At 44.2% G+C, this 16,017-nt stretch overlaps 1 gene segment (V, D, J or C); it reads left to right on the top strand.

Moving 5' to 3' along the window:
- Positions 1-8,815: 8,815 nt before the first annotated feature.
- On the top strand, positions 8,816-11,593 carry LOC119968037. The segment is given in 3 exon segments: positions 8,816-8,897; positions 9,354-9,749; positions 11,478-11,593. Coding segments are annotated over 3 exon segments (558 nt in total).
- The last annotated feature ends 4,424 nt before the right edge of the window (positions 11,594-16,017 follow it).

Below are 16,017 nucleotides of genomic sequence, written 5' to 3'. Positions count from 1 at the left end.
ATTAGCAAATCAAAGACACCCGGGAATGTTTGCACATAATTGCATTTAATAGTAAGTCTTGCCTTTAGGAAATATTTTTCAGTAGTTTTACCAGCAGACATTGAGTCTAATTGGAATAAAAGGTCAGAAGAAACGGGAGGATGTTCAATCAGTTGCTCACGCCAGATGAACAGTAAAGGGATGAGGGTCATTCGCCGTTCCCTGGCTTATTACTCAGTAACAGGCCAAAGCCGGCGCAAATTCTGTGCTGTGAAACTCTGTGGTTCTTTGATTGGAGGAGGTATTTGAACTTCGCCAATGCTGCTGCACAAAACCAGGATGCCATTCAGACTCCCAGTAACCAAAGGTGTCTACGTCCCTCCCACCTGTTACATCGGGAAAGCTGGTGAAACTTTGGACTTCTTCGAGCTTGTTGTTGACCCGTGGGGCCTTTCCATTCGTTTTTACTCGTCAGTTCGATCACGTCATATTTTAAATTAACCCCCCCCCCCCCCCCCCGCCTTGTTTCCTTGATCCTGAACACGGTTAACATTATAAATGTTGAAACATCTAATAGTTGAAATCGTTTCTGGGACTCATTCTTGTTAGTGTTGTGGAGTGAGAGAGAGAGAGAGAGTCTGAGAGGTAAATACAGAGAGAGAACGAGAGGCTGCTCCGATTGCCAGTCTCACTCTTTAGGCTAGGCTCTGTCCCTCTGTAACATTCTTTCTGAATTTGTATTTCTTGTGAGAGCTGATCTGACTTTATTCCTATTTTCACCCGCAACGGACTCAGCCGTCAGAGGAAATAATTTGTTTGTATATCATGTATTTTAAGGATGCCAACAACAGGAATAAACCATGACTCCATATTTCCTGTTCACCGAAAAGCAATATTTAATATTTTCCCCATCATGAAACACTTATTTCTTGGGTAACTCTTGTTAAGTACAATTAAGTGGCTGGAGAATTAATGATTGAAAACAAAGAAATGGCAGACGAGCTGAATAGTTACTTTGCATCAGTCTTCACGCTGCAGCGCACCAGTGGGATGCCACAGTTCCAGGAGAATCAGGGGATAGAGGTGAGTGCAGTGGCAATCACTAAGGAGAAGGTACTGGGGAAACTGAAAGGTCTGAAGGTGAATAAGTCACCTAGTCCGGATGATAGCTGAGGAGATTGAGGAGGCATTGTTGGTGATCTTTCAGGGGTCACGAGAGGCAGGAAGGTTTCCATCGGACTGGAAAGTGGCTAATGTAACACCTCTGTTCAAGAACGGAGGGAGGCAGAAGACGGGAAATTATAGGCTGCTTAGCCGGTCATTGGTAAGATTTTAGTATCCGTTATTAAATATGAGATCGTGGAGTACATGGAAGTGCATTGTAACATAGGACTGAGTGAGCATCACTTTGTCAAAGGGAGGTCGTGTCTGACAAATCTGTTCGAGTTCTTTGAGGAAGTAACAAGGAAGTTAGACAAAGGATAACCAGTCGACGTGATTTATTTAAATTTCCAGAAGGCCTTTGACAAGGTGACACACAGGATATTGATGAATAGGTTAAGAGTCCATGGTGTTAAGGGTAAGGTCCTGGCATGGATAGAAGATTGGCTGACTGAAAGAAGGCAGAGAGTGGGGATGAAGGGATCTTTTTCAGGGTAGCAGCCGGTGACTAGTGGTGTGCCTCAGGGGTCTGTGCTGGGAATACAAATTTAATAATATAGATGAATGATCTGGAAGAAGGAACTGAAGGCACGGTTGCTAAGTTTGCGGATGATACAAAGATCTGTAGAGGGACAGGTAGTATTGAGGAAGCAAGGGGGTGCAGAAGTATTTGGACAGGCTAGGAGAGTGGGCAGTGAAGTGGCAAATGAAATCAAATGTGGAAAAGTGTGATATTATTCACTTTGGAAGGAGGAATTAACATATAGACTATTTTGTAAATTGGGAAATGCTTAGGAAATCAGAAGCACAAAGGCACCTCGGAGTCCTGGTACACGATTCTCTTCTGGTTATTTTGCAGGTTAAGAAGGCAAATGCAATGTTGGCATTCATGTAGCTGGGCTAGAATACAAGACCAGGGATGTGCTTTTGAGGCTGTAGAAGGCTCTAGTCAAACCACATTTGGAGTATTGTGAGTAGTTTTGGGCCCCATATCTAAAGAAGGATGTGCCCCATATCTAAAGAAGGAAAGCTTCCAGGGTAGGTTCACAAGAATGATCCCTGGAATTGTCAGGTTTGTCGTGTGATGAACGGTTCAGGACTCGTTCTGCACTCGTTACAGTTAACAAGGATGATGGGAGGGGGTCTTTTTGAAACTTACAGGATACTACGAGGATAGTATCCTGTAAGAGTGTACGTGGAGTGGATGTTTCCACTTGTAGGAAAAACTGGAGCCAGAAGATACCATCTCAGACTAATGGGACGATCCTTTAAAACAGAGATGAGGAGGAATTTCTTCACCCAGAGGGTGGTGAGTCTGTGGAAATCTTTGCCGCAGAAGGCTGTGACGGCCATATCACTGGGTATGTTCAAGACAGAGATAGATAGGTTCTTGATTAATAAGTGGATCAGGGGTCATGGGGAGAAGGTAGAAGAATTGGGATGAGAACAATATCAGCCATGATTGAATTGCGGAGCAAACTCCATGGGCCGAATGACCGAAATTCTGCTTCTACGTCTTATGATCTTATGGTCTTATGGTCTAATAATTTCGGTCAATTCAATGCAATTGGGATGAGGTTGATCATTGCGGAACATCAACATTGTCCAAGGTGCCAACCCGGCACGATGACTCAACACAGAAAATCTCTGCGTCAGAAAACGGAAGTGGGCTTGATTCTCAATACACCGGGCGTGAAGACAGATGGAGGAGCAGGGCAGTCGAAATGGGAGGCATTGCGTGTATGTCAATGAGAGAATAAAGGGCGGGCCTCTGCATCAACAATAAGGGCAAGGCTCTTGTTCGGAGATGACGTGCACTGTTTCGTCTTCACTTGCAGACGGGCGGTCGCTCACCTCCAGCCTCTGGGCTATCAATTCACCGCGCAATCTCTGCTCAGAGACCCTGAGTCGGACATCATGTCGGCTTGGCTCTGTCTCTACATTTCCATCTTGCTCTTATTGTCGGGTGAGTAAAGCGAGAAGTCACCGCCACCTGGAGCCATTAGGGATTTTGGATGGAAATTAATCCCGTCGACCAAGCGTGTAGTAAAGATACCGAGGGTGGAATCTTGAAATAACGTAAATAGATTGAGGGAAACCGAGAAGGTGGCGGGGGTGGGATGGGGAGGGGGCTGTACGGAACGACAGGGGGAGGGAAAGAAACATCTTCCATCAATGATCTTGCCATGTGCCGTAAGGAAGCGAATAGTTTAATTGGTTTGGATAGTTGTGTGTTGAAAGATTGCAGACGTGAGGAACTTCTATACTTACATGAGGAACATTCGAAACCAAGGGGGCCGCAGGAAACGCTAGATACCTGCAGATTTCATCAATTTTTCTGCACAACGTATCGGCAACAAAGGCAATATCCCGGGATGGAGGACACACCAGTCGAATCTGCAGTGGCGGTGGCAAAGCCGCTTCAGAAAACCCATTTGTAAAAACACAGACCATGCTGCTCCCTGAAAAGTAAATTGTCGAGTTCAATATCTCCCAGGCAACTATATGTGTGGTTTTAGATCGCGCGAAAATTTACTAATTGAAAAGTGCATATGGTGTAAATGGGGGTAGCGCTTGAGCGAACATAGGATATCAGAATATTGTGTTTCGCACCTCTGTCCCCACTTAATTAGTTCATTGACATCTTGTGTCCTTGTTCCATTTATTCCCTGTTCCACATCATTAATAATAATTATTATTATTTCCCCTGCACAAGGATCCAATGTTATTTCAACTTTCGTTTTCCAATCGGATTGCCTCGCAAACCAGGTTAATACACATAATTCTTGTTTTGTTTTAAGGGCTAGGTGAGTCTCAAAAGATTTTACAGTCCATAAAATCTATAACGTTGAAAAATGGAGACTCTGTAACTCTTCCATGCACCCAACACGGGACTGATGCTTACATGTACTGGTACCGTCAGTCGCCGGACCGAGGGCTCCGCAACATACTGTACGGAGTACAGGGAGCTGAGCCGACCAGGTCGGAAGGAATCACAAAGCGGTTCAAGGCGCAGAAGACTCCAGACGGTATCTTCAATTTGATGATCGAGGAGCTACAGCCGAGCGACGCAGCTGTGTATTTCTGCGCCTCCAGTGATGCACAGACACACACACGGGCAGAACCGTGCTACAAAAACCTGCCCCATCTCAGACACGACAAATTCACAGCTTTTACATACAGCATATTTAGTGCATTAGCACACAGCTAGACGGATAATGAGGCATATATGCTTGCATACGTGTCTAGATAGACAAATAATTCAAAAATAGGGAATTGGGAAATACAACGATTCTCTCCGTTCTTCAGTTTATATCCTGATTAGATTTCCTTTCTCTCTCGACCCTCACATTATATTCCTGCCCTCTCATTACGGATCCGACTGCACCGAATATTGTTATTCACCAATTATTCTATCTAATCTAATTATGATTGCAAACATCCAATCATGGGTGTTCTGCCCCGATGACAGGTGCTTGGGTAATTTACTGCCAAAATTTTATCCTCAGGCGTGTTTCTTGAGGCCATCCAACCTGTTGCAATTTTTTCCTCCTTTCCACTTTCAGGAGCTGCGCAAGGAGTCAGGCTCCACCTCTTGGCCAGTAATAGAAGAAATGATAGTAAAAGTTTCTTTCAATATATAAGAAACAGACGACAGGCCAAAGTAGACATTGGGCCAATTCAAACTGATTCCGGAAGGCTAGTGATGGGAGACGAGGAAATGGCTGGAGAACTTAATAAGTACTTTGCGTCTGTCTTCACAGTGGAAGACATGAGTAATATCCCAAAAATTATAGAGGGTCAGCGGGCTGAGTTGAGTATGGTTGCCATTACAAAAGAGATGGTGCTAAAAAAGCTAAAAGGTCTTAAAATTGACAAATCTCCTGGCCCCGATGGGCTACACCCTAGAGTTCTGAGAGAGGTGGCTGAAGAAATAGCGGAAGCGTTGGTTGAGATCTTTCAAAAATCACTGGAGTCAGGGAAAGTCCCGGAAGATTGGAAGATCGCTGTTGTAACCCCCTTGTTCAAGAAAGGATCAATACAAAAGATGGAAAATTATAGGCCAATTAGCCTAACCTCGGTTGTTGGTAAAATTCTAGAATCGATCGTTAAGGATGAGATTTCTAAATTCTTGGAAGAGCGGGGTCGGATTAGAACAAGTCAACATGGATTTAGTAAGGGGATGTCGTGCCTGACGAACCTGTTAGAATTCTTTGAGGAGGTGACAAGTAGGTTAGACCAGGGAAACCCAGTGGACGTGGTCTATCTTGATTTCCAAAAGGCCTTTGATAAGGTGCCACACAGGAGGCTGCTGAGTAAGGTGAGGGCCCATGGTGTTCGAGGTGAGCTACTGGCATGGGTTGAGGATTGGCTGTCTGACAGAAGGCAGAGAGTTGGGATAAAAGGTTCTTTTTCGGAATGGCAGCCGGTGACCAGCGGTGTCCCACAGGGTTCAGTGTTGGGGCCGCAGCTGTTCACCATATATATTAATGATCTGGATGAAGGGACTGGGGGCATTCTAGCTAAGTTTGCCGATGATACGAAGTTAGGTGGTCAGGCAGGTAGTGCTGAGGAAGTGGGGAGGCTGCAGAAGGATCTAGACAGTTTGGGAGAGTGGTGCAGGAAATGGCTGATGCAATTCAACGTGAGAAAATGTGAGGTCTTGCACTTTGGAAAAAAGAATCCAAGCATAGACTACTTTCTAAACGGTGAGAAAATTCATAATGCCAAAGTACAAAGGGATCTGGGAGTGCTAGTCGAGGATTCCCTAAAGGTAAACATGCAGGTTGAATCAGTGATTAAGAAAGCGAATGCAATGTTGTCATTTATCTCAAGAGGGTTGGAATATAAAAGCAGCGATGTGCTACTGAGCCTTTATAAGGCTCTGGTTAGGCCCCATTTGGAGTACTGTGTCCAATTTTGGGCCCCACATCTCAGGAAGGACATACTGGCATTGGAGCGTGTCCAGCGGGGATTCTCACGGATGATCCCTGGAATGGCGGGTCTAACATATGATGAACGGCTGAGGATCCTGGGATTGTATTCATTGGAGTTTAGAAGGTTAAGGGGAGATCTAATAGAAACTTACAAGATAATACATGGCTTAGAAAGGGTGGACGCAAAGAAACTGTTTCCGTTAGGCGAGGAGACGAGGACCCGTGGGCACAGCCTTAGAATTAGAGGGGGTAAATTCAGAACAGAAATGTGGAGACATTTCTTCAGCCAGAGAGTGGTGGGCCTGTGGAATTCATTGCCGCGGAGTGCAGTGGAGGCCGGGACGCTAAATGGCTTCAAGGCAGAGATAGATAAATTCTTGATGTCGCGAGGAATTAAGGGCTACGGGGAGAATGCTGGTAGGTGTTGAAATGCCCATCAGCCATGATTGAATGGCGGAGTGGACTCGATGGGCCGAATGGCCTTACTTCCACTCCTATGTCTTATGGTCTTATGGTCTTATGGTCTTCCTCAGCAGGAGCGGTCCCCGGTTTTCGAAACCACTCTCTAGCCAATATTCTAAACCACAAGCCAGCCAATAAACCGACGTCCGTCGTCATTCGGGGTGCCATCAATGCAAATAACTTTTATGACATTAGCAACACTGAGGTGCCTAAACCAATGGGAAATAAGTTTCCAGGGAAGGGACACCTAATTGTCCCATTGTGCAAAGTCGAGATGCAGCACCAGATAATTCCACGTCTGTTGAAACTGGGACTTATCTTTTCTGAAGCTGTTTGCGACCCGTTTATCTGGTTCTCTTGGCTTTGTTTTGGCGTATTTCTTCTGAGAAATCACAAGTACATACCGTCGAATAGTTTGAGCATTCAGTTGTCTTTCTGTACAGAGGTACAATTATAGTAGAGCTGATTGGTATATCACTAACAGAGAATCCTGCAAAATTGGCGCCGACGCATATTTTCAAAACCCATAGAGCCAGCAATGAGATTTTTACTCTATTAAGCGGATAAGTGTTGCACTAAAAATATCGGTCAATGATCTTCACCATGGATCTACCAGGTAAACTTGAAAACCCAGCAGTTAATTTCTTCACTTTAGCAGAGCAAGTCTACCAGTTTTACACGTTTTGAACGATTTGAGATTTGCAGCACAGCTGTTATCGTTAAGCCAGTCTGTGGATTTACCAGCTACCCGTTTAGTTATATTAAATAAATGGCTTCACCGGCAACTGTTCAAGGTCGATTAACTGTGAGGTAAGGCTCACAAGCAGCGACATTACTTCAATATCGCCAACGTTACAGCAAGCTTGGCTCACATCGCCTAAAACATCCTCCCAGAATGGGAAGCATTATTGTATTTATTATTTGTTCATGAAACGTAGCCTGTGCCAAGGCTGGGGGTAGGAAAGAGTCAGACACGTTGCTGTGGATCTGGAGTCCTAAGTAGGCCAGACCAGTTAAGGATGGCATATTTCCTTCTCTAAAGGACATTAGTGAATCTGTGGGTTTTGACAACAGTCGACAATTTACATATAAGACGGCTGCGGACGCAAGAGATAAAGAATATAATAATTATATCTTGAAAGGATGAGATGAACAAGGTTGGGCCGATATTAGTGTGGAACTAAATCATATAATCGATACAATGCAGAAGGAGGCCATTCGGATCATCGAGTCTGCACCAAACATCAGAAAGAGCACCCCACTTAGACCTGTCTCGTCCCCATAACGCCACCTAACCTGCACCTTTTTGGACATGGAGGGACAATTTAGGATTTCGCATCCACCTAACCGGTAGCTGGTTTAGCTCACTCGGCTAAATCGCTGGCTTTTAAAGCAGACCAAGCAGGCCAGCAGCACGGTTCGATTCCCGCACCATAACGATTCCCTCCCCGGACAGGCGCCGGAATGTGAACTTCATTGAAACCTACTCGTGACAATAAGCGATTTTCATTTTCAACAGGAGTACTGGGAGGAAACCCTCGCAGGCACGGGGAGAACGTCAACCAAGACCGGAATTGAACATATGTGTCTGGCAATGTGAGGTAGCAACGTCAAGCCCTGTACCACCGTGCGGCCCTCATTCATGAAAATTCAATAAAATATTTTGATAAAGTACAACAACATATTTGCTTTCTTTGCTTCAATATGACTGTGAAATTTTATGAAGCATCAGACATTGTGAACATATTTTGCAGGTCGAGAATGTACCGCTGAGAAAGCAGTTGTGAGCAGCCTTCGTGAAGTACTCCAGTATATGGAGAACCAATTCTGTTGCATTATTCTTAATAAACTGAAAATCACTTACTGTCACAAGTAGGCTTCAAATGAAGTTCATGTGAAAAGCCCCTAGTCGCCACATTCCGGCGCCTGTTCCGGGAGGCTGGTACGGGAATTGAACAGCGCTGCTGGCCTGCATTGGTCTGCTTTAAAAGCCAGCTATTTAGCCCTGTGCTAAACCAACCCCTGTTGTAATCGTTTCTTGTCTTAAAATGTTTTGTTATTTTGCTAAAAGATAATGGACAGTCCCATGATTTTGTTCGTCCGCGTCTCAAAATAAAAATATGAAGTTACGATCTATCGAGCGAGGGCTCCGCTCCAGCACCCGACTCACAGTAGTAGCAACAGCTGGGATCGTAAAAATCTACTTAACCAACTTCCGGCCCTTTCGCAGACATTTGCATATGCTGCACAATCATCCACCACTTCATTCCCTGCCCTCTGAAATAACATTATATAGTCGATTGCCGTCAACCATGCATCTCAGTTTTCTCGCACTTGCTCTTGTATTTCTATCTCCAAGTAAGATAACTTTGACTAATTCTAAGTGTTATACATTTCTCGCTTTCAACGGGAAAAAAGTTACCAATCTTGATGCCACGATCGGAGATCATTATTTGCGCAAGAAAACAAGATCTAACATCGATATGCCAATGCAATCGGTGTATATTCTTGCCAAAAGGCGTTTAAAATTATTCAAGCTATTAGAAAATCATAGAGAACAGGTATTCTCAATTTAGTTCTATGTTCCAGAAAGCGACGGTTTTTGAAAAAACTGAAAGTTTTTCATTATTCCGCGTTTCCTTTGCTGTTAGTTACAGATATATCGGATTAATTATGTGCTTGAGTTGAGCATTGTAAATACTTCATGCGGGTGAAACATTGTCTAGTGTCGGTTATTTTCCCAGGCTACAACTGCAAATATACTTAACCTTCTCAAATGTGTCCGATTATTCAACATATCATCTGCTTTTTCAGAGTGTTCGCATGGGGATCTCATACATCAGTGGCCGGCTTCAGTCGCTGTGGAACTGGATCAAGCAGCCGCGTTCAATTGTTATCAGAATGGGACCGTTCGGAATGTCGTGTTCTGGTATCGCCAGATTCCTGGCCAAGGATTCACACTCATCGGGTACAGATACAGAGGCAGCGACGCTCAATACGAAGAGAGGTTCAAAACTGGATTTGAAATCACCCGAACGATGAACGATAAGCTGTGTACTCTCAGGATCCAGAGTATTAAACGAGCCGACTCGGCCGTGTATTACTGCGCAGCCAGTGATGGTGCACAGAGCTACAAACACAGCAGAAGCCGCGACAAAAACTGGAGAAGAGAAAAGATTCGGTTCTCTCAGAACCCTCGCAGCTTTCGCAGTTTTGCTCCTTCTTCCATCGGGCAGGAGATACATAAACCTGAGAACACGCATGAACACACTCAAAAACAGCTTCTCCCCACTGTCACCAGAGTCCTAAATGACCCTCTTATGGTCTGACTTCATTAACACTACACCCTGTATGCTTCATCTGATGCCAGTGCTTATGTAGTTACATTGTATATCTTGTGTTGCCCTATTATGTATTTTCTTGAATTTTGTTTAATTCCCTTTTCTTCTCATGTACTGAATGATCTGTTGAGCTGCTTGCAGAAAAATACTTTGTACCTCGGTACACGTGACAATAGACAAATCCAATCCAATCCAGTCCAATCAAAATTCAACAGCATAACTTTAAATTTGATATTTGACCAAACATATTAACACGATGTTTAAGTAAGTCATCTACTGACTACACAAATCAGTCCTACCAACTGGACAGCACAGCTTGGGTGTGTGATGGAATACAGCCCTCTTGTCTCAATTAATCCAACAAGAGCCAATCGTACGGACTCATCCAACCCACCCAACCCACCTATCCGCTTAACCGTTTCCCCGCCCGCATCCTGACCATAGTTGCAACAGTGTGCATCAAATGGGGGAAACAGGGATGGGCCAACTTCACCCTCCACAGTCGAGACCTCTGCCAGTGGGACGGACAAGGGAACAGAGCATCAATTGTCGAAGCTCTAGCAAATTCTGACATGTAACTGCAACCTCCATCGACGGTTCTTCACCTTCATCGCTGAAAGAAATCCTTGAACTCTTTTCCTAAAATGCAACACCGGTTTTCTGCGCCTTAACGAAAATGTGATATAAAGAAATGTTCCCTTTGCCACTTCTGAGCAGAAGGAGGTTGTTCGACTCATCAACCCTGCACCGACTCTGTCCCCATAACCCCACCTATAAGCAATTTAATATTGTCAATCCTCCTAACCCGCTCATCTTTGCATGGTGGGAAGAACCGGAGGACCCGGAGGAAATGCACGCAGACACGGGAAGAATGTGCAAACTCCGCACAGTCACCTGATTTCTGAATCGAACCCGTGGCTCTGTGAGGCAGCACACAGCCACCGTGACACCCAAATATACCGTAGATTTCTTCCGAGTTATGTTGGAGGAGCAACGGAAGGAGAGTGTCAACAGTTTAAGAAAAAGCAATGAATTAACGCTCGTATTCAGCTTTAAGGACAGCATAACCGTGGGCAGCCGAAAGGTGTTAATATGTTTTCATTATTGCATGCGGTAGAATGAACGGAAGGTCAGAACTGTGCACAGGGTTTGAAATTGGAACGCATCCATATCAGAATGTAGAACGAGAAGAGTAATCGCCTGTCCATTCAATTAGGGTGTTGCAGTTGCGCGATGTAGCCATGAGGTAGCGACGTACATCCACCTAGGCCTTCCTCGCTTGATCGTTTGAGACCCACAGTCGAAATAAATGTAGTGATTCCTCCTAAGCTCAAATGTATCTCTCGGAACGGTGCCATGGTCTCGGAGGAGATGCAGAGGATGTTGAAAAGAATGGTGCAAGCGGGAAACCGGTTTAGGCGGAAGAAGATATTTTGCAGAACTTTGGGTGGGTTGACGTTCAGCACATGATCTCAGTAACTGCCAATCACAAAGAAAGTGGGCGCGGCTAAAAAAGCGGAGTCTGCAAGCTTCACTTAAACATCCCAATAGTTGCATGAAACGTTCAGCAGACGCCTTACGTCTTCCTCTCCGACAGTTACCAGGGCTGATACACGAGCCAATGAAGAAAGAGAGATCCAACCGGTGGTGATCAGGGAACGTGTAGTATTGCTGCAAGTGCCGGATATTTCAGATAATATAACTGCTGAGTAAATTCACACATTAAACGAAACGAACTTTCTCCCTCCAAAGATGGCTGTGTATCAGCTGTTTGTTTTGCTGATACTGAGAGGTGAGATGGTGCTGAACTTCAAATATGTGGAGCCGGTATCTTTGTCGACAATATTCGTGGGTTTGTATGTAACTTTCGACCTTTTCTCTCTCCATTTTACAGAGGTGAAGGCGGTGGTAATCCTACAGACGCCACCATCCATATCCAGTTTACCTCGTACTCAAATTCGGATCGAGTGCCTTAACAAAGAAGCAACAGATGGCTCCTATTTCTATTGGTACAGGTGGCATCCTGATAGAGAGCCTCAATACATGTTTCATTCTAACTATGCTGATATGGTGACACCAGAATTTCAGGTGGACGGTTTCACAGCCAGAAGGCCTAACAGCACACACTTTTACCTGGAATCCTCCAGTTTGCAGGCGAATCAAACCGCCGTCTATTACTGTGCCTGGAGTATACACAGCGACACGAAGAGATGGTGGCGTTCAACAAAAACTGCTATAGCGTGAGGTTATTCATGTGAGAGATGAAAAGCCTCTCCACGTATTTGTGTCTGTGTGTGTCTGTTCGACTATGTGTCCACTTGCTTACTTGTCTAGGTGAATATACAAATATGTGTAATTGATCTATCTATCTGCACCAATCCATTATAGTGACAGTTGTGCGTGCAATTTCCTACGTTTCAATCCATTGGAATGTGTTTCTCCCTTCACTTATCACAATTAACTACAGGATACCATTTGAAATATTATATTAGTTCGCTTGTTGTTTCTTGATATTGATATAACTTGATATCTGTCGCGATAGACTACATCAATGCAGTATTAATTATTCAAAGGTTCGCATTAATACATTGATATCATCCTCGGGATTGTATCATCTACCTTCTCGCAGTACATTGAATGTGGGGTTAAGAGGTTTAATGCCAGAGTTGAAAAGGTTACGAGTTTTAATGCCAGCGTTACAAGACAAGGAGTTACACGTAACTCCCGGTCTTACACTGAAGGGGAGATGATAGTCTTTGGGAATCCTATGTAAATTCGGACGGAACAGGAATGAGAGATAATGCCAAGTAATGTGCTAGAATAGTAATGTTATGAAATGCTGAAAATTAAGGATTATAATCCTATGGCAATTATTAGAAATTCATATCATGGCACGATTGAATGAAGTTTTCTGATCCTCCTGCATATAAGTGAGGGACGTACGGCTGTTTTGCACGGTTGGTGCTGAGAATTATTAAGCAGAGTTTATGTATGCCATCTCATTCGTAATCCGAATTCCTCCTGGCACAAATGAAAATACGACCAACCTTCTGGCCCCGTAGTTGATATTCAGCTGTGAGCTGTAGTTACTAACGATGTTGTGGTCCAAGTCACATGGTGTCGTGGTGTCTTGCTATGATCAAATGTATTGCAATGTTACCTATCATAAGTGCGTGGATTCATCACACAGAAGTGCATCACAGTTTCGCAAACAAAATCTGCGTGCTGAGCTCAGTAGAGACGCAAAGGCAAGTACGGGACACTTTATTACTTACCGAACTTCCGCTCTGACGTCGAAGTTTGAATTGTCTTCCTGATCATTCAGGGTTGAGAGAAGCATTTTCTCGTGGATCACGGTCCATCATGCATCTCAATTTGTTTCCTTTGACTCTTCTACTTCTGGCCCTAATTAAGACAGGATTGACTAATTATAGCGTATTGTGCTTCCACGCCACCTTCCAAGAAATCGGTGCAATAAATTGCATTGTTCTCTCCGACCAGACAATTGTATACGTGTTAAACAAATCTAACATGGGTATTGCATTGCAGCTTTTGTCAGTTGCGCAGTATTCTTTGATTTACTATTATACTTATTCATAAGAGGAATATGAGCTTCATTTAAACGTTCAGAATCCGATCTATTATGAACTACCTGAACCTTAATCGTTATGCCACATTTCGTTTGTCAGCAATCCCAGATTTATTTTGTTAAATTATGGTGCGTTGTGTATTGAAAACCTAAAGCGGAAGCGCAGCGTTTTGCAAGGTGATTGTTCGTGCGTGTATCAACTCTACATTTCAGGTCACCTCTGGCGCTTGTTGTTGCAGACTGCCCAGTCGCGCATGTCATACATCAGTAGCCGGCATCGGTCGCTGTGAAACAGGATCAAACAGCTGGTTAAAATTGTTATCAGAATCAGGCCGCGCATAATACGAACATAAGAACTAGGAGCAAGAGTAGGCCATCTGGCCCGTCGAGCCTGCTCCGCCATTCAATGCGATCATGGCTGATCTTTTGTGGACAGTTCCACTTTCCGGCCCGAACATCATAACCCTTAATCCCTTTATTCTTCAACAAACTATCTATCTCTAGCTGAAAAACATTTAATGTAGGAGCCTCAACTGCATCACTGGGCAAGGAATTCCATAGATTCCCAACCCTTTGGGTGAAGAAGTTCCTCCTAAACTCAGTCCTAAATCTACTTCCCCTTATGTTGAGGGTACGCCCCCTAGTTCTGCTTTCACCCGCCAGTGGAAACAACATGCCCGCATCGATCCTATCTATTCCCTTCATAATTTTATATGTTTCTATAAGATAGCTCACCAGGCTAAATAGTTGGCTTTTAAAGCAGACCAAGCAGGCCAGAAGCACGGTTCGATTCCCGTACCAGCCTCCCCGGACAGGCTCCAGAATGTGGCTTTTCACAGTAACTTCATTGAAGCCTGCTCGTGAAAATAAGCGATTTTCATTTTTCATTTTCAAGATCCCCCTTCATCCTTCTAAATTCCAGCGAGTACAGTCCTAGTCTACTCAACCTCACCTTGTAATCCAACCCCTTCAGCTCTGGGATTAATGTAATGTAATGTCTTTGTAATATCATGTTCTGGTGTCGCCAAATTCCTGGATAATCTTTCACACTAATCAGGTCGAAGACCAGAGGCAGCGAAGCTGTGTATGAAGAAGTCTTCACGACTGGATTTGAATTAAGCCGACCCCTGAACGGTAGGATATCCACCCTGAAGATCCTTCGCTGACCAAACCAACTGACTCTGCGGAGTATCCTTGCACTGTCAGCAATTGTAGACAGAGCTGAAGACTGACCAAAAGTACTGACAAAAGGTTTCACCGAGAAGCCCTCTGGTATCCCTGCCCTTCGTCACACACCACTGTGTTATACATTTCGTCCGCTTTCCTTTGAAACAAATACGCCAAGGAAACGCAAACGAAGATGTGTGCAACGACGCATGAAGCGGGGAATGAAAAATACAGGAACAAGGACACAATTCAGAGAAACAGAAGGAAGAACATAGAAGGAAAACTGAAATCTTAAATATCATGCAAACTGAATTGTAGTGGTGAGATACTGCTCCTAATGCGTTTAAACTGGCTCGCTTCCTGAAACCAGAAACACACAGGGGAAATGTTCTTGGATCTAAGTACAATGGTGGGGTTCAATTGTATTCCTTTTCTGATTATCGCATATAGACGATTATATTATCCTTCCGCAGCAATTACTGTTCAATACTCGAACGTTTTTAAGCAGGATGATGAATAGTCAATGCCGTTTATGAAATCAGGGCGCATACATTGAATAACATTTTGGACCGTTTATTCTGGTCCCTTTGAATGTGATGTTTCATCATTTAATATTGTCCCCTGCAGACAAGCTTGGCAAATCTGCAAATGTATTGCACAGTAGGATATGCGCAGATGCTATCGTAAACCAGGCGACACCGAATATAATCGTTGCCACGGGTCACCTCCAACATGCATCTCCGTCGTGCAAATTAGTGATAATTCATGCCACTGTGATTTCTGTTTTCAGGTTGTGCCCGGGCGGTTGTGGTGGATCAATGTCCTCGATCGCCTGCCATCAAGGAAGGAGGCTCTGTCGAAATGAACTGCCTGCAGAAAGGAGATCTTCCAAATAACATGTTGTGGTATCGTCAACGCGTCGGCCAAGGTTTTCATCTAATTGGATCGATTTATTTAGGCAGTGATGCTCGGTACGAGGAGGATTTCAAGAGCGGGTTTGTGATTACGCGATCTGCGGAAAACAGAACGTCTACGCTGAAGATCAATACCGTCACTGCCAGAGACGAAGCTGTGTATTTCTGTGCAACTGTTGAGGACCGCATCGGTTCAGACTTATGCACATTATATACAAAACCGCTCATGCATTCTGATCTCAGATCGTGTGATGTTGCACCTGCTTCCGAAGCAAATTCAAGCTTTGTTGTGCATCTCGTTGTTTCTGTTAGCTGGCTAGGTGGTCCCTCTGTCCCCTCTTTCAACAATGATTGAGCAATATCACCATACCGATTAACTACTTTACTGCTCAGTCCCAATATTTGCCTCTGCCTTTTGCTTCCTGATCCCTTTTGCCGAAAACGCAAGTTCGATCTACTTATATCTC

This window comes from Scyliorhinus canicula, chromosome 6 (genome assembly GCF_902713615.1).
Source record: "Scyliorhinus canicula chromosome 6, sScyCan1.1, whole genome shotgun sequence".
Lineage (NCBI taxonomy): Eukaryota > Metazoa > Chordata > Chondrichthyes > Carcharhiniformes > Scyliorhinidae > Scyliorhinus > Scyliorhinus canicula.
This window is presented reverse-complemented; position numbering and strand designations above follow the sequence as displayed.